The 18,693-nt window shown below is 37.2% G+C and overlaps 1 protein-coding gene across 9 annotated transcripts in view; it reads right to left on the reverse strand.

The window, feature by feature from the left end:
* The window catches only part of PIAS2 (protein inhibitor of activated STAT 2), a 100,158-nt gene that overhangs the window by 50,472 nt on the left and 30,993 nt on the right, over positions 1–18,693 (reverse strand). For all 9 annotated transcript variants that reach the window (XR_015554317.1, XM_087439175.1, XM_087439176.1 and 6 more), the window contains 3 exons: positions 9,982–10,066; positions 2,193–2,243; positions 1,977–2,067 (listed from right to left, as the gene is read on the reverse strand). Coding sequence is in view for 8 of the 9 variants with exons in the window: in XM_087439175.1 (XP_087295301.1) it covers positions 1,977–2,067; positions 2,193–2,243; positions 9,982–10,066 (227 nt within the window). In the remaining variant the exon portion in view is untranslated. The remainder of the gene's footprint in view (positions 1–1,976; positions 2,068–2,192; positions 2,244–9,981; positions 10,067–18,693) is intronic.

Raw genomic sequence — 18,693 nt, forward strand, 5'->3', positions numbered from 1 at the left:
CTAGATCGATTATATGATTATTAGTTGAAATGTTTCCAGGGCCGGCCCTGTGGCTTGGCGGTTAAGTGCGCGCGCTCCACTGCTGGAGGCCCAGGTCCGGATCCCGGGCGCACACCGACGCACTGCTTCTCCAGCAGTGCTGAGGACGCGTCCCACATACAGCAACTAGAAGGCTGTGCAACTATGACATACAACTATCTACTGGGGCTTTGGGGAAAAAATAAATAAATAAAATTTAAAAAAATAAATAAAATAAAATTCTAAAAAAAAATGGTTCCATAGAGAGCTTAACCACATCAACATTTGGTTACCCTAAAATGAATTATTCTCTCCCTTTATCAATTTTCAGAGTCATGAGTTGTACAACCTCCAGTGGTTTATTTTAGCATAACTATAAACTCATTTATATGTTTGATGGCTTTGAGTCTACCGTAGTATTATTATTATTTTTTATGTGTGAGGAAGATTAGCCCTGAGCTAACATCTGTTGCCAATCCTCCTCTTTTTGCTGAGGAAGATTGGCCCTGGGCTAACATCCGTGCCCATCTTCCTCTGCTTTATATGTGGGACACCGGCCACCACACGGCTTGATAAGCGATGCATAGGTCCACGCCCGGGATCCGAACCCACAAACCCCAGGCTGCCAAAGTGGAGCGTGTGAACCCAACCACTATGCCATCGGGCCGTCCCCAATAGTATTATTTTTTTATATGCCAAAATTGTCCTATCTTAGGCCAAGGGAGCTGTGTGCGTGTGTGTGTGTGTGTGTGTGTTTAAAAAAAGAAAATGCTGACTTTGTTTCAGTCCAGATTTACTCTGAGGCAGTCCATTGGCAAGACTAATACACAGCTTCAGGAAACAGAAATCCATGAACTCAGAAATAGAATTTATTAGGATAAGAAAGCTAGTACTGATAAGTCTTCTGGCTGCACCAAGAGGAACTACTTGGAGATTTCCGCCAGCTGAATTGTGGCACACATCCTCTCCACTCTTTAGAATCTTTCCAAGAAATACTCCTCCGTCAACCCACTTCCACCACCCACCCCTCAGCCTGCAACCTTACATCTCCAAATGTTTACAGAAATTTATCACGATCTGTTGAAAAAGAAAAATAATTCAGCCTCTCAAATAACTCTCTAAACAAAGAGGTTTTTTTTTCCTTTTCCTCTTCTGCCCATAAAAACACAGAATTTTCTCAGCTGGCTGTCAGTCTGTACACTGGTGGCCCTTGGAGTCAACGATGGGCAGTGGCGGGGGAGTCCCTGAGGCAGTTTTGCCTGTTTCTGTCCATACTGCACATATCATCATTCCGCAAGTTCTGCTATGAGCTGCTTACTATCATCCCTGCATAAAGGGAATATGGAAAGTCAAGGCACAAGGGTGTCTTATAAAACTCATCACCTTAATGTGGGTAAAACAGCACATAAACTGCTTTCATCACTATCTGACCCTTAAGAATTCAGAAACACACTGCCATTATCAAAGTAATACCATTTCCTATTTAGTTTACTCTTTGTACACACAGTATAGCGGCCAACTGTGATGGGTCCATAATGACTGGATACAACAATAAGGTCACATACACAGGGACTTGTTCCAGGACAAAAAGAGGCTGTCCTCAGCAGCCTCTGCCTTTCACCATCTCATCCATGGTCCAGGCCCTGCTAATTTAGACAACCACCACAACATGCTGCCCTATATATCCAAGTCCTGCTACTATGCCATTTGATATGATTCTAAGAGTCTTTCACAGCTTCCTTGCTTTCTGACACAAGATGTTCCAGGCTCATCTTTTCCATCTCCCCCAGACCTGGAATCAGCCATTTCTCCAAGGAACCACTAATCTCTTCAGTGGAAAACAGTATTTAATCCGGATGCTAGGACTGCTCATTGGTACTGAGTTGTCACTGTTTCTGGACTTTGTCAGTATTTATACTAAACTTACATGTAAGCCTGGTGAATAAAAAGCAACTTACAGGTAAAGGAAACAGCTTCCCATTTACTTTTATACAAAGACTATTGGGATAGTTATCTTCTTGAGGGCAACTGGTCTCTGCCAGGCAAAGTCTGCATTAAAGAAGAAAAAAGAAATTAAATAGTGTACTCAAACATGCTCATGTATTTAAAATTCAGGACTATATGCACGTAGTCAACAAGTATAAAATTAAGGTAACAGAAAATTTGAAACTCGCCTCAGCTGAACTTGGACTGTATAATCTCTCCTACCACCTGGCAAAAAATCCCTGTTGGAAAGAGAAAGAAATTGGATTAAGAAGGCACAATGAGAATTCTCACTAGGAACAGTCTCACCAGAAAAAAGCCTTATTTGTATTTTTATTCTTATTTCTTAAAAGATGAACACCAGTCTACCAACAGCACAAGTCTTAATCAAAACACTGTAGTGATGATAACCCTCATTTACTTAAAGTTTAGTCATGTCCTTATGGAAATTTTAAGGTATTTTTAGTGCACGGGAACTTGCATGATACAATATTTATTTCAACAGGCAACAGATTTGGTTAACGTGAAAAGGAATATCCTAGGTTCTAAAAGAGTTTAATAAATTAATTTGTTTGCTTATAGTGGTTTTTAAACCTTGGCTGAGCATTTAATCACTTGCAAATTTTTTTTAATGTAAAGGCCCATTCACCAGTTATTCTTATTGGTCTAGAGTACATTAGTAGTTTTTATAGCTACTCAAGTGATTCTAATATAGAACCAGGATAAAGAACTGGTGCCTAGAGTCTCAATATCTCCATATTACAGCAACTTCATAGTTATGCATCCAATTAAGGACAGAGAACCTCTTAGAATTTCTAGATGAGAACCTAATAGAGTCCCATATAAAATATCGTGGGCACTGAACTTTCCAAATCCTTGCCACTCAAAATGGAGTCCACAGTGAAGCAGCACTGTTATTGCTTGTGAGCCTGTTAGAAATGCAGAATCTCAGGCCCCATCCCAGACCTACAGAATTAGAGGCTGCATTTTAACAAGATCCCCAAGTGACCTGTACACACATTACAGTTTAAAAGGATTATCCTTAGCCATTACAATAAATCTTGGACTTGTCAGAGAAAAGATCATTGGAGATCAGCCCTTTCTTGAGAGTACACTTAGCCTTCATCTTACTCAACTGGGTCAATCTTCTCACTGTTTCCAGTTCTCTATGTTCACTGGAAGGCAGTAAAGCTCAGTAGCAACCAGCTTCAGCTCTCCAGTCCCAGCTGTATGACCTTGGGCAAATTACTTAACCTTTCTATACCTCAGTTTTTACATCTGTTGAAAATGGACAATTACTGCACCTACCTCATGGAGTTGTTGTGATGATTTAACATGTTAAATACATGTAAAGTGCCTGGATATAAGAAGTGCTCAACAAGTGTGAGCAGCTGGCTGCTATTACTGCTAACTCTGCTCTCATTGTTTTCCTTGCCAGTAGTAGTCTCCACCCTTCTCAAATGTCTATTCAAAACATCCCAAGATCCTAGACAACACTAACCACTTGTGAGTAACCCATATCATTCCACTCATTAAAATCAAGAAACACTTCAGTCTGGGCCCTAGAGCTTCAAAGGTAAATACATAATATTTACTCTCAAAAGTCTTATAGGCTAGCAGGTTAACAGCATACAACTAAAATAAAATGTGCTAAGTGCTGTAGTACATTACAAAAAATAAGTGCTACAGAAAAAAGGGAAATTTTGTCTTGAAAGTTCAAGGCAGTTATCACAATTAGTCCAATCACATTAGAAGACAGGGTTTGTACAGCACTGATTCTTCCTATTTTTACTTCGAGAGACACACTTCCATCAGTAACAGTGGTTTCACTAGTGCAGTGATTCTCAACAAAAGGAAAGAGTGAGGATCAACCAGAGATACACAGCAGAATCTTGTTAGGTTGGGGAACATAATTTGAAAAAAGAGAAATGAGAAAAGATGAACCTAGAAAAATAGATGGGAACACTATAAGGGCTCTGAATACCTCTCTAAGGATTTATACTTTATTCTAGTATGAGAAATTGACATCAAATGGGAAATGCAATGTGCTAAGTATCTTCACAAACATTATGAATAATGACTAAGCATCTTCTGACATTCATTTTCTTCCAATCACTGTTCCAGGAACTTTCACATGTTGATCCATCAGGCATAAAGTAGGCATTTACTATATGCCAGGCACTGTGACAGGCTTTGAGAATATAAAAGTGAGTAAGAGATGCCGCTTTCATCTAGAAGTTTCTAAATGCAACTAGTCAAATAAATGCAACAATGCTTTAAGAGAAAATAAGTACATACCACAGTGAGAGACAAAGGGTGCCTTTGGGGAAATCTGGAAAGGCACCACTGACGAGGTAAGACTTGAACTGGTCCTTAAAACATGACTCAGGTTTGTTAAGCAAAGTAGGAAGGAAGAAGATATGCAAAGGTACAGAGCTGTGAAAGCCTAGTCAGAGTATAGGCTGCTGGGGAAGAGTGACAAGAGATGAGATGATAAAGAAGATGAACAGAGCAAGATGTTGAAGAGAAATGCCAGGCAATGGAGTGTGGACTTGATCATGTATCACTATAGGGTTTTAAGCACAAGAGAGAAAAAACTAAATGGGCTTTAGAAAGATCACATGGTCAGCTGGGAGAGTTAGGAGACCATTACAATTGTAGAGGCAAAAATGAGGGCTTGAAAGCTATTTAAACATAAATATCACTGAATGATATTTAGGCATAAAAACTGAAAGGACTTGATGACTGACTAGATACAGGAAGGTAGGAAAAGGGAAGGGGAACATCTAGGATGGTGCCCAGGTTTTGGGATGGTGCCGCTGGATTGGTGATGCTGATCAACCAGGATAAGAAGAGACAGAGCAAGTTACGGCATTCAATTCCCTCAACCACTGAGTGAGGCAGTGCTTATTTTTCCAATTTTACATACTGAGTAAATAAAATTCAATGGACTTCACTAACTTACCCAGGGGCATACAGACCTAAGTGGTTGAGCCAGAATTCACATTCCAGTTGGTATTATTCTAAATGCTAGCTCCCTCAAAGGTAGAGCTGCATCAAGTTTTAAATCTTGAGATATAAAAGAAAAATCAGTGGAGTGTGGCAAGATGACAGGATGTGGTAGATGAAATGTGGGATAATACAAAGAGGCCTCTGTCCAGGCAGATCCTATGCCATCAATGAAACAGGCAACAGGAGGAAATATACCAAGCAAAAATCTCCCTGAGGCCAGTTTATTTTTGAACTTTGCATCCCTGGTGCCTAGAACATTGTCTGGACTATAGTAGACAGTCAATAAATATATACTGTGAGACTAAATGAATAAAACAAAGAATAAAAGACAAACAAGCAGGCTTGGGATGAAGGCAAGTTCAGTTCTGGATGTGCTGTGTTTGATGTGTCTGTGGGTCCTCAAAGTAGAGGTAGTGAGAAAGGACTCCAAAGGGAAGTGCTGGTGATTCTGCAGCCACCAATATAAGAATAAAGCACATTCATGGATACTATCACAGAGTAGTGAGAAGAGAATCACAGACTGATTCCTGGGAACAGGTAAGAGAAGTCAGTGTGAGAAACTGAGAGCATGATTAGAGAGGCAGTAGCACCAAATGGAAGGGGTAGTGCTAAAACCAAGAAAAAAGCTGAACTCCCTGCTCAGTCTTCACAGGATGTAATAAAAAGAACAAAACAACCCAAACCTCAATGCAGTCAAGCCTCTGGTTTAGACCTTACTACCACTACAGGCAAAGGGGAGGAGCTGGATGCACAGCAGTGGTTCTCAAATTTGCTGCACACTAGAAACACCTGGGGAGCTCTAAAAACCACTACTGTTTGGGTTTCATCCTCAGTGATTCAAATTTAATTAGTATGAATGAAACCTGGGTATCTGGAGTCTTAAAAGCTCCCCAGTTGATTCTAATATGCAGCAAAGTTTGAGAACCATGGGATAGAAGTTAAATGACACCACAAGAAGCGCAATCACCAAAATCCAGAAAGTGTAATATGCTACAGGGACAAATGAACCACTTTTTTTCAAAGAAAGTGGGAGGAAGTATAATATGAGAGGAACCAGAGCTCCTTGGAGAAGTGATCAATTTCAGAAGTGGGGCAGAGAAATTACAAGATGAGCCCTGAGCACCCTGGCTGCCAAAAAGTAAAGCAGTGCTCAGAAATGCACGGCAATGTATCAAAGACAACAGGAGCTAGCCTGAAAGAACGGCCGACGGCCAAAGGTAGAACAGTTTGAGCAACGATATAAATTACTATAGCACTGGATTATAACCCAGAGTACTCAAGAGCCCACATGGATACAAATAAATAATTGAATAAATAAATAGGGGAGAAAGGACAGCTCTTCCTTACAAAAGAATAACTCCAATGTGAAAAAGAATAAGGACAATAGAAAATCACACCATTGGAACACAAGGGTGTTTATGATGTAGTAATTGCTGAAGGCAAGATCCACAAGTGAACGCTCAATTGGTGGTCAAAACTTTGAAGACAAACAGAATATGTGCCTGGTCTCAAAGTATCTCCCCCAAGGTATCTATTAATAACAAAGGAAAAACAGCAACTTTACAGTACCGAAATCTGGTAGACAGTAAGTCACCCAAGTGATCAAGGCTAACACCAAAAATAAGATGTTTCAATATTATGTAGCCCCTGATACGATACACTTAGGGCATATAACTTGAGGTATTCTTGCCAAAAATGCATAATCTCAATCTTATCAAGACAAAACATGAGACCAACCCAAACTGAGGAACATTCTACAAAATATCTGACCAGTACTCTTCAAAAGTATCAAAAGCTATGAAAGACAAGTAAAAACTAAGAATCTGTCACAGACTAGAAGAGACTAAAATGACATAAAAATGCGATCTGGGATCTTAGATTGGATCAGGACAGAAGTTCATTAGCAGAAAAACTGGTAACACCCAAATAAAGTCTATAGTTTAGTTAATAGTACTGTACTAAGGTTAATTTCTTGGTTTCGGTAATTGCACTATGTTATGCAAGATGTTAATATTAAGGGAAGCTAGGTGAAAAGCATATCTATTATTTTTACAACTTTCCTATAAATCTATAATTACTTAAAAGTAAAAAGTTTTTTAAAAATCTTGGGAGACATAAAAGTCAAAAGTAATACATGGGCCATGTTTGAATACTGAAACAACTGAGAAAATTTGAATATGGGCTAGATATTGTTTTATATTATGGAATTATTAATTTTTTAGTGTGATTATGTTAAAAATTAATTAGAGATGCATCTCGAAGTATTTTTGGGTGAAATTATATGATGTCTGTGATTTGCTTTAAAATATTTCAGGAAAAAAAGTGTGTGGGGGGTCACATACAGACTGACAAAATGTTGATAATTACTGCTGATAATTAATGAGTACCAAACTCTACTTATGAGGAAGAAGGAGACTTCTTTATTATTTGATTACACAACTCTGAAAAGGTTGGGGCTTGTATGTACATGTGTATGTATGTTTTATTTCTTTCCTTTGGAGGGAGAACTACAAATAGCCTTACTTATATGGTTAGTTTTTTTTAGGTTTTTTATCATGGTTAAATAAATATACATTTGATAAAATTTATCATGTAAACCATTTTTAAGTGTATAGTTCTGTAACATTAAGTACATTCATATTGTTGTGCAATCATCACAAGAACATGATTAAAATTTTTAATTGAAAATAATTATGTAAATTTGGGTCATTCATTTTTTGACTAGTTAATACATTCACAAAGTTCAAACTTCAAAAAGATACAAAAAAGAATATAAAGTGAAAAGATTCCCCCAACTCTGACCCCAACCACCCAACTCCCCTCTCCAGAGGCAGCTAATCATACCTGTCCAGACATATTTTATGCACTTAAGCAAATTACACACACACACTCGCAGACCATTTTAAGGCAACTGGTAGCATGTTATTCACAATTCCATGCCTTGCTTTGTTCACTTAAATATATACCTTGAAATCTGTATCTTTAAATCTACTTACTCTAAATAATCTCCTTCCTTCAAAGGCCCATCCAATACCCTAGTGAAGCTTTCCCAGACCACCAAGGTTAATAGTAATCTTCTCCTATAAATCAGCTCTTATTTGTCACTACTGAATTGGCTCTTTTCTTATGACACCCTGCAATGCCAATGATCATTTTATGTACATGAGCTGGTTCACTAACAAGACTGCAAGCAACTTGTAGAAAGGGGTCATATCATATAATACAGTGCTTTGCACCTAATAAACACTTAGTAAACACTGATCGCAAGCAAGGGAGAATCACTGAATAACAAACAAAACTTAAGATTAATAATATGCTTTTAGATTTATAATACAATTTTTAATTTATTCTATTTATTTATTTGTTAGTTGGTTTATTACTATCCCCAAGACTGAAAGTACTTTCAATTTACAAAAAGGCACTGCAATGTCTTGCCCCTGGTGGACGTGAACTACATCAAGTTACATTCATTTTACTTCCTCTATAGTTTCCTCCTCTAAATTTTCTCTATTTTTTTCTGAAACCCCAATCATTTGGCTATTGGATCTTCTGGACTAATCCTTGTACTGTCTTCTTTTTTCCTTTTAATCTTATTTTTCAACACTTAACACTCCACGTAACAACAGTGCATCTTCAAGATGTCAGGGTGTTTAAAAGAGATGCGAGGCCCATAACTTTGGATCCACCACCTTGGGAGACTGACAAAGCACACCAACATATTAAAGACTGAAAAGTCTGGCTGTAAAAAAACTTACGTAATTAATGTTGAACACAGAATTTTGAAAACTTAACCGCAGAATCCTTATTTTTTAAAAACTCTTATTAACATCTCAGAAAAGATGAGTGTTCTAATGAACAGCTTAAAGGAGGCAAAAGACCTCTAATCTGCTCAACCCTTTGCTCTACTTTTAACTCTATAATCCTAGAAAATCATTCAACCTCCAAGAAACTCAGTTTTCTCATGCTAAATCTTTAAGAATCAGTTTTAAAGAGTCATATAATTAATATATTATTAACACAAAAGATGACTATATTTTTAATTGGAAAAGTATACAGTACAGATTTCCCTTTCTTTCTTCTTACATCTCAGTTCATTTCCTCTTTACAAATGTGTCTACTTTATTCTCCTATTTTTCTAAATGGCAAAGCTAAGAGTACTTTCCATAATTGTTTTCATATTTCTACTAATTTTGTGGTCCAGGTAACCACACAGCTCAAACAGTTCCAGTTTATGTTCTTATCCTAGAAAAATTATTAATAATGTCTACTTTCACTCTAAAATTGCCTCAGTTTGGATGATAAAGTATATGGTCATCCTATCTTTAGGCTGTTATCACAAATTCTTTTTTTATGTTGCTAAATTTGAAATAAAATTTCATTAAAAAAAAAAATTGTTGCCAAATGTGACAAAAAGTAATTCAAAACACACTCTAGGGTTTTATTCAAAAGTTCAAATTTTTTTCTAATACAGAGTATTTATTAAATATTTAGCTAACCTTAGTCAAAGTATACTATGCTTACTTAAGGAAAAATAGTCCAACTGTTATGGACTGAATTGTGTCCCGTAAAAATTCATATGTTGAAGCCCTAACCCCAATGTGACTATATGTGGAGATGGGGACTTTAAAGACGTAATTAAGGTTAAATGAGGTCATAAGAGTGCGGCCCTAATTCAATACAACTGGGGTCCTTACAAGAAGAGGAAAAGACACCAAGGATGCACAGGCACACAAAGGAAAGGCCATGTGAGTACACACAGCAAGAAGGCAGCCATCTGCAAGCCAAAGAGAGAGGCCTCAGAAGAAACCAAATCCATCGACATCTTAATCTTGGACTTCAAGCCTCCTGAAATGTGAGAAAATAAATTTCTGTTGTTTAAACCACTCGTCTGTGGTACTTTGACATGGAGCCATAGTAGACTAATACACCAACATTCACTGAGAAATATATTCCAAACATTCCTCTTACCTGGATATACATATCTCTCTAACTTGTTGAGGTGTCAGAGCAAAAATAAAAAACTTCTCTTGAAATCGCTGAATACTGCTTTGAACTGGGGAGAAAAAGAAAGAAAGATAATATTCCAATAACAAATCTAAGGATATAAGATTTGTTATATCTTATATAATGACCTGCAATAACCAGGCACTTCTGATAAAGATTCTGCCAAATTCTGAAATTTTTGTGGTAAAAATACTCCAAAATAAACTAGTACTAAACTCTATTCATCTTGGAATCATGAAAGTAAAGTCACTCTAAAGCAGGTTCAATTTTAAGCATTTATCATTCTTTATTCTAACACACTAATTATAATAGTCAAAATATAACACAACCCTTCAAAATTACATTTCATCCTTGACTACAGTATCACCTAATGAAAATCTGAGGAAGTCAAAAACTACCCCCAGGAGAACTCTATCCAAAATTCAGGTGTCTTTTGTTTTTTTTGTTTGTTTCGTTTCTTTCTTTGTTGTGTTTTGTTTTCGATACTTTATATTCAATTACACAGAGCATATAAGAGAAAATTTAAAACTTCTAAGTTGATAGAGTTATTAAGATACATAATAATTTTGCTGTTGGTCCAGTTGATTCTGACTCCTAACAACCCTGTGGACAGCAGAGCAGAACCCTGCCCAGTCTTTCTGTGCCTTCCTCTCACCTTCTGGCACTATACCAGTCAATGCTCTGCTGCTGTTCATAGGGTTTTCATGGCAAATTGTTTTGCAAGTGGGTGGCCAGGTCCTTCTTTGTCTTAGTCTGGAAGCTCTGCTGAAACCTATCCACCATGAGCGACTCCTGCTGGTATCTGAAATACCGGTGCTGTAGTACAGCTTTCAGCATCACAGAAAGACACACAGCCACCACAGTATGACAATGGACAGACAGGTGGTATGGTTCTCTGAGCAGGAAATGAACCTGGGTTCTGGCAGTGAGTGCTGAGAGCACCAAATCTTAACCACTAGACCACCAGGGTGGGCTACACAGTAATTATTTGCATACAAAAGATTATCTAGTTAAAAAAAGATTACCTAATGAAGTCATCCTTCTTAACTATATTATTAAAAACTAAGAGGCTGGCCCCATGGCCTAGTGGTTAAGTTTGGCGCACTCTGCTTCAGTAGCCTGGGTTTGGTCCCGGGCACACCAGAACCACTCTTCTATCAGTGGCCATGCTATGGTGACGACCCACACACAAAATAGAGGAAGACTGGCACGGATGTTAGCTCAGGGCAAATCTTCCTCAAGCAAAAAGAGGAAGATTAGCAACAGATGTTAGCTCAAGGTGAATCTCCCTCAGCAAAGAAAAAAAGAAAAAAAAATTGAAATGTATTTACTTCACAAAGAACTTTAACAGATTTATACTGATGCATTATTCAATGATGTTCTAGTGCCCATTAAAACAAAAGCTAATATAGAGGCCTCAAGTCTTCTGGTTCCTAACAAGTACTGCAACAACATGCAAGAAGAGGCAAAATGGCTCATGTGTTACCAACCGCAGTTTTCCTGATGCCTAAAGAGAAACAAACATATCCAATGTCAGAGGCCTTCAATCCACAAGTCACACCAAATCAAGAAAAACATTAACTCATTGGGTAAAACACTTTTCTTTAAGCACAGTATTTATTGTAAATACTATGCTCCTAGAAATCATGTCATAAAGTGGTTCATATTTTCCCAGAACACTTAAAGGGAAAGAAAGATGCTGTTGATGATGAAGACCTAAAAATGAAACAAAACTATAAGTCATAAACATAACTATGGGGCATAAAACACAAACACAGAACTACAGTAGGAAGTCGCTCCATTTCTTTAATTCCTATTCACTCTTCAACTCTTTCTTTCTTGTGCAGATTCCACTTTCCGGTGTCTATCTGTGGCTAAGGTCACCAATGACCTCTTAAGTGTCAAATTCAATAACCTATATTTTGAGATTAGAGGTGAACACACTGCATTTTCACTCTTAATTAACAGTATGAGCACCCAGTCTCTCCAGCCAGAAAGCTCAAAAGGTCTAACACAGGTACAAATAAAGTCCCAGAAGGAGAAAATGAAGCATTAAAAAATAAAAAACTTGCAGAATGAATGAAAGAATATTCCATAACTTTGATGGGGGGGGGGAGCCCTTACAGATCAAACCCCAAGCAAAACAAATACAAAGAAAACTACCTAGTCACATCAAAATCAAACTAATATACTGAAAACCAATGATGACTAAAAAACCTTGAAAGCAGTCAGAGAAAAAAAGAAACATTACATACAAGAGAACAACAATACAAATAAAGGCTGACCTCATCAGAAGCAATGTAGGCCAGAAGTCATCTTTAAAGTGGTGAAAGGAAAAAACCGTCAACCGAAAATTCAATATCCTTCAAAAACAGGGTGAAATAATGACTTTTATATAAACAAAAGCCAAGAGAATTTGTTGAAAGCAGACATGCACTACAAGAAATATAAAAGGAAATTATCGGGATAAAAAAAAATGACACCAAATTCAAAACCAAATTTTCAGGAATGAAAACCACCACAAACAGTAAATAAGTGGTAAAGGTAAAATAATATGGTGTTCTTTCTTCTTATGATTTCCTTAAAAAGATAACCGTTTAAAGCAAAAGGCAGGATATATAACCTAGGAAGAGGTAAAAGATATGACAAGAGCAAAAAGGGTAGATAAATGAAATTATCTGCCCAACAGCTATGATTCTTGCTTCATTCAGATAAGCCCGATTAACATTAATCTCCCTGGAGACAGATCCACTCTTAGTGCACCAAAAATGTCAGGTATCTACACCTGCAGAGCTGGGCGCAAGACCTTCGGTGAATTCATCAGCATAAACGCCAGTATTTGAGGCCCCGTCTGGATGACTGGAGTCAACATACCCCAAAAAGCACCCATAAACCAGGAACCTTACATTGAAACTGGAATGCTTCCGTAGTTAGTATATGCCCACATTTATGTACAATTTACAGAACTTGCAGCTTAAGAGTAGTTTATATCACAACAGAAATATCTTTGATGTGCTTTTTATTTTTCTGACATTTTTGGCTTTGTCATTTATTTGCTGCCAAATTTTCAGTCCAGAATATAATCCCAAATAACCACTCTGTTTCTACGCAAAAATGGATGTTTCATCACTATGTACCATAACTGGATTCCCAGAATTTACAGCAACAAAAAATAGTGTATATGCTAATAAAATCTAATTTATACTACTACTTACTAAAAGTTTTTAGGTAAGACAATTTTATGACAGTAGCAGCCAAAAGCACCCTAAACTTGCCATAAACTAAGTCTATTAGCTAGATTGTCATTTTAAAGATTTTATTTATTTTATTTTTTCCCCCCAAAGCCCCAGTGGATAGTTGTATGTCGTAGCTGCACATCCTTCTAGTTGCTGTATGCGGGACTCGGCCTCAGGATGAACGGAGAAGTGGTGCCTCGATGCGCACCCGGGATCCGAACCCGGGCCGCCAGCATCGCAGCGCGCGCACTTAACCACCAAGCCACAGGGCCGGCCCCAGATTGTCATTTTAATACAGGTCGGAAGAAAGAATGGTAGGACATAAAGCAGAAGCCTGCAGGTTTTGCAATTTATTTTCTCCCCATTACATTCTCCAACAAGGGATCAGAAAACCAATTCTACACAGATCCCATGAATACTTTCATGTTAATAGCAAACAAAAAAGAAAAAGACCATGACTCATGGACATGAATCAGATAGGACTTTGTTCAAACCATTTCCTTTTTCAACAATTCTTCATAATGTAGATTCTATTTTTCAAAGATGGCTACAACAATATCTCTCATCATGCCCTTCTTATAATGTAATCTTGACATTCCTCCAATTAGGTAGTGGGGTCTGTATCACTCTCCCTTTGAACCTGAACAGCCCTTTGTGACTGCTTCAACCAACAGTGTATGCTGTAAGTGATGTTATACAACTTGCAAGGCTAGATCATAAAAGCACCATGCACTTCTTCCTTGCTCTCCGGGGACACTCACTCTTGGAATCCAGCTTTCATGTTATAAAGAAGCTCAAACTAGACCACATGAAAAAAACACATGTAGGTATTCCAGCCAACAGCCAAGCTGAGTCCAAGCCAGTATGTGAGTGAAGATGCTTTCACATGACCCCGCTTTTAGCCATCAAGTCACTCCCAGCCTTTAAGTCTTCTCAGCTAAGACTGTAGACATCTTAGGGTAGAGATAAGCCATTCATACACTGTCCTTTTAAATTCCTAACCTGGCGAATCCATGAACATACTAAGATGGCTGTTTTACACCACTGTATTTTGAAATGGTATTATATGCAATAAGTGAAACTATGCCACAATTTCATTAAGTAATTTTAGCATAATCTTATAAATTCCAAGTTATACCATTACGTTCAGCTTCCTTTAAAATTACTAATTGATAAGGCCTGCTGATATATCCTAATACTTACAACTACTCTAGGTCTGTGGATATTAGTTATTTTTATCTTTTTAAGCATAACTGGGCCAGAATATTCCTGTATCCTAGTCTTAGCCCTACTGGTTACTATCCAAGTGATTTAGGAAATTCACATAAGATCTCAAAGTCCTTCTTTACTCCTTAATTAAAATGGGAATAACACTCTGCTCATCTGCCTTTTAAAGACTGTTTTGTGGATCAAATGCAGTAACATACGTGAAAGCATTCTAAAAACAATAAGGCATTATACATATGTAATGTATTTTCAGTTCCAGAAGTTCTAATCAAAAGTTTTTGCTTTTTAAGAGATAGCAAAATTTCAGGAAAAGATGAAAAAAGAAATACAGTCCAACAGATGCATTTTCCCAACTATTTAATAATAATGACTTTTTCTTGGTAAGATATTTAGGTAGAAAATATTTTCATATGCCTAAAGGATAAATATTCTTAATAACATACGAAACCTCCCAAGTCCTTCCACCCCAGGAAGTATTATAGCGACACCTTTTGATAAACTGGTTTATATTTGGTCAAGAATGCTTCTTAGCAGTGAGTGCCTAAGTCAAAAGGGGCTTATAAAATGGCCCGCTCAGGGAAAAGATAAACCAAGAGGTTTAATAGGCAGCTTTGTGGATTACCATGGCTCAGTCTAGCTAATCTAGTAATAAAATAATTCATCAAGTGACAATGAATAAATCAATTTATTACACTGCATTATCTAAGATTAAGATCTCTACCCTGAGCCATTCGGTTCCCAATTACACATCAATTAACTGTATCATCATCACCAATCAAAGACTACTCTTACTTTATTCCTTTTTCCTATTGTATCCCTGCATCAAAAGTAAAGGGGTGGATGACCCTCAAACGTATAAATAAAAATACACAAAACGCTAACATTCTTATACATTTATAATAGAAGAAATAATATAAGTTCTGTTCTATATTAACAAACTAGCTCATTTTTGATAACCTGTTTCTTAACACATTTGGAACTAACAGGCACACAGAATCCTTTCAAAACACTTGACTGAATGATTCTGTATTGCAATATTCAATTGTTTACAAATACAGTTATGACTGAACATTGCTTTACATGAACATTTTTTAAATGACAATCTTCCTATAAGCACACCAAAATTTTTCTAATTTAATGAGATTTACACAGGGGCCAGCCCCGTGGCTCAGCAGCTAAGTGCACACGCTCCGCTACTGGCGGCCTGGGTTCGGATCTGGGCGCGCACCGACGCACCACTTCTCCGGCCATGCTGAGGCCGCATCCCACATACAGCAACTAGAAGGATGTGCAACTATGACATACAACTAGCTACTGGGGCTTTGGGGAGAAAAAAAAAAGGAGGAGGACTGGCAATAGATGTTAGCTCAGAGCCGGTCTTCCTCAGCAAAAAGAGGAGGATTAGCGCGGATGTTAGCTCAGAGCTGATCTTCCTCACACACACACACACACACACACACAAAAATGAGATTTACACAGAATGTAGCAAACTTGAGTCACTTCAAAGTTTTGTCTATACAGAAACCATCACTATATTAATAATCATCAGTGATGTTTAATACCAAAATACTTTTTTCCCTATATAACAGCTGCAAAGATCATTTGGGGAGGGCAGAGTAGTGAGGTTTCATGCTTCTTGGAAAAGAGTGACTTTAATTTAGAATTATGAAAGAGGAGAATAGTTACCAATTGTCCAATCACTAGAAATCATTCACTTCCTTTACCTCAGTCCTCTTCTTCCTCCTCTATATCCAGTTAGTCATTAAGTGCTGTTTTCTAAAATTTTCTTATTAGCTGCTTCCTCTCCATTTTCACTACCACCATCCTACTCAAAACCTATTATCATTTTGTGCAAATGAAATAGCAACCCTGCCTCTCTGCCAGTCTCCCATCAGGATACGACTGTGGAGCTGGCCATCCTTAGCATCACTGTCCACAAGATTCCTCTACTCAAAAATGCTCAGCAATGTCTTATCTCTGAATGAAGCAAGTCTACACTCCTTTATCTGGAAGAGCTTCCATAACAATGGCCTTGCCTCTTTGCTAGCAAACCTACATTTCCACTGTCTCCCCAAGTCTTACTCTATTCAAAGTAGTTTCTTCACTGTCAGGTCTCACAACTATGCCATTTTTATTTCTACTCCTGTGACTATTCACAGTTCTCCCCTTTCTCAGTGTTTCCTCTCCTATAAACTCCATCAATTCAAAATAGGCACATTCATCCTTCAAAGCTCCCACTAGTCTCACTCCTACTCCAACAAGTCTTGACTGACTTTCCCATTCATTAGGCCAATACAATATTTGAACTTCATAGTGCTTCATCATACAGGCATATAGCTGTTTGTTACTTTTCTTGCATGTTAACATTATCTCCCCAACTAGATAACAAACTTCCTACAGCCCATCCCATACTTCTGACTTTTCCACAATTAGACTACATGACCATATCCAAATTAAATCCTCATTATATACTTGTTAACTGAGTTAACAGAAAATGATGCATACAGTGTCTGATTTTATCCAAATTCTTTAGAAGTGAGATATTTTAATGACTTTACATTAATGTGAACATCATTTTAAATCTGTTCAATTTAATTGCACCCAGAGGCTTAATGAGTATTTCCTAATATTCAGGAATTTAAGAATATGAAAAGATGTTGACTATCACTAATTTTTCACCTTTCAGATAAGCAAAGATTAAAAGATCAAAAATACAATGTTGACAAGGATGTAGGGAAAATAATACATTCATCCACTACTGGAGTATAAATTGGAACAATGCTTTTGAAGCAACTGTAGAAATTCCCTCCAAAAGTTGAATATCAAAATATTAAATACTCAGGGCTGGCCCCATGGCGTAGTGGTTAAGTGTGTGCGCTCCGCTGGCGGCCCAGGTTCAGATCCTGGGCACGCACTGAGGCACGACTTGTCAAGCCATGCTGTGGCAGCATCCCATATAAAGTAGAGGAAGATGGGCACAGATGTTAGCCCAGGGCCAGTCTTCCTCAGCAAAAAGAGGAGGATTGGCATGGATGTTGGCTCAGGGCTGATCTTCCCCACAAAAAAAAAAAAAAAAAATTTAAATACTCATACTCTTTGACCCAACAACTTCACATCCAGGAACTTATACTTCATAAATACGCACACAAGTATTCAGAAACACATATGCAAAAATGCTCACAGTAGCAACATCTCTAAGACTGCAAGAATAGTGCCTGACACACGCTATACACTAAAATACTTCTAAATAATAAAAAACTGAAAATGTACATCAACAGAATATTGGTTAAGTTATGGTACATCTACAAGACAACAGATCTACTATAATCTACACATCTACAATATATTTCCAAGAAACACCGTTAAGGAAGATTGTTATGCTGCAAAACTCCAGGGGCTGCTATTCACAGAAGATACAAGTAGAGTACTGTCCTCTCTCACCAGAAATGTGACACAGTGGCTCTGCAGCTGAAAAATCTTTTTTTAATGAAAGAGAAGAGAAAAAAGATGGCATGACATATGCAGAGAATCAGTTAACTACTGATATAACTATACTGACTGACAGCTGAGTAATATGAGAATATGAGGAACCTTCCCTTTCTGTTATATTCCTACGATGTTTAAATTTTTAATTACTAGCATAAATTACTTTTGTAATCTGAAAAGCACAATGAAGAAATTTTAAAGAATCAAAGGCTCAAAATACTTTGAAGATACTTTACAAAATACCAAACAGCTAGACATATCAATATACAGATGCTTATAAACAGAGTGAACAAAAAGAGCTAGTCACAGAAGAATATATATGATATACCATTATAGAAATCTCAAAAGCAAGCCAATTAAACATTACTTTTTTTATACTATACAGTAAGATAAGTAAAGGAGAGGAACACAAAGCTCAGGACAGTGATTTAACTGGAAAAGAAAAAACAAGGAGATGGCTTCAAAGATACTGGCAATGATCCTTTTTTAAAAACTGGGTAGTGGTATCAGTTGTTCATTTCATTGATATTCTTTATAACAATGTTCTATATATATTCTTTTGAAAAGATTGAATTTACAAAAAAAACTTAAATAGAAAGGAAATTCCCAAAGTATTTCACCTTCAAAAGAAATTATCTTAAAAAAGAAGAAAATTGAAGCGAAAAAGACTGCCTGTGAAAACAAATCAGAATAGCTATTTAAGGATGAAGAACAGAGATTTTTGTTG

Source organism: Ceratotherium simum, chromosome 14 (assembly GCF_057802395.1).
Source record: "Ceratotherium simum simum isolate JZ-2026a chromosome 14, ASM5780239v1, whole genome shotgun sequence".
NCBI lineage: Eukaryota > Metazoa > Chordata > Mammalia > Perissodactyla > Rhinocerotidae > Ceratotherium > Ceratotherium simum.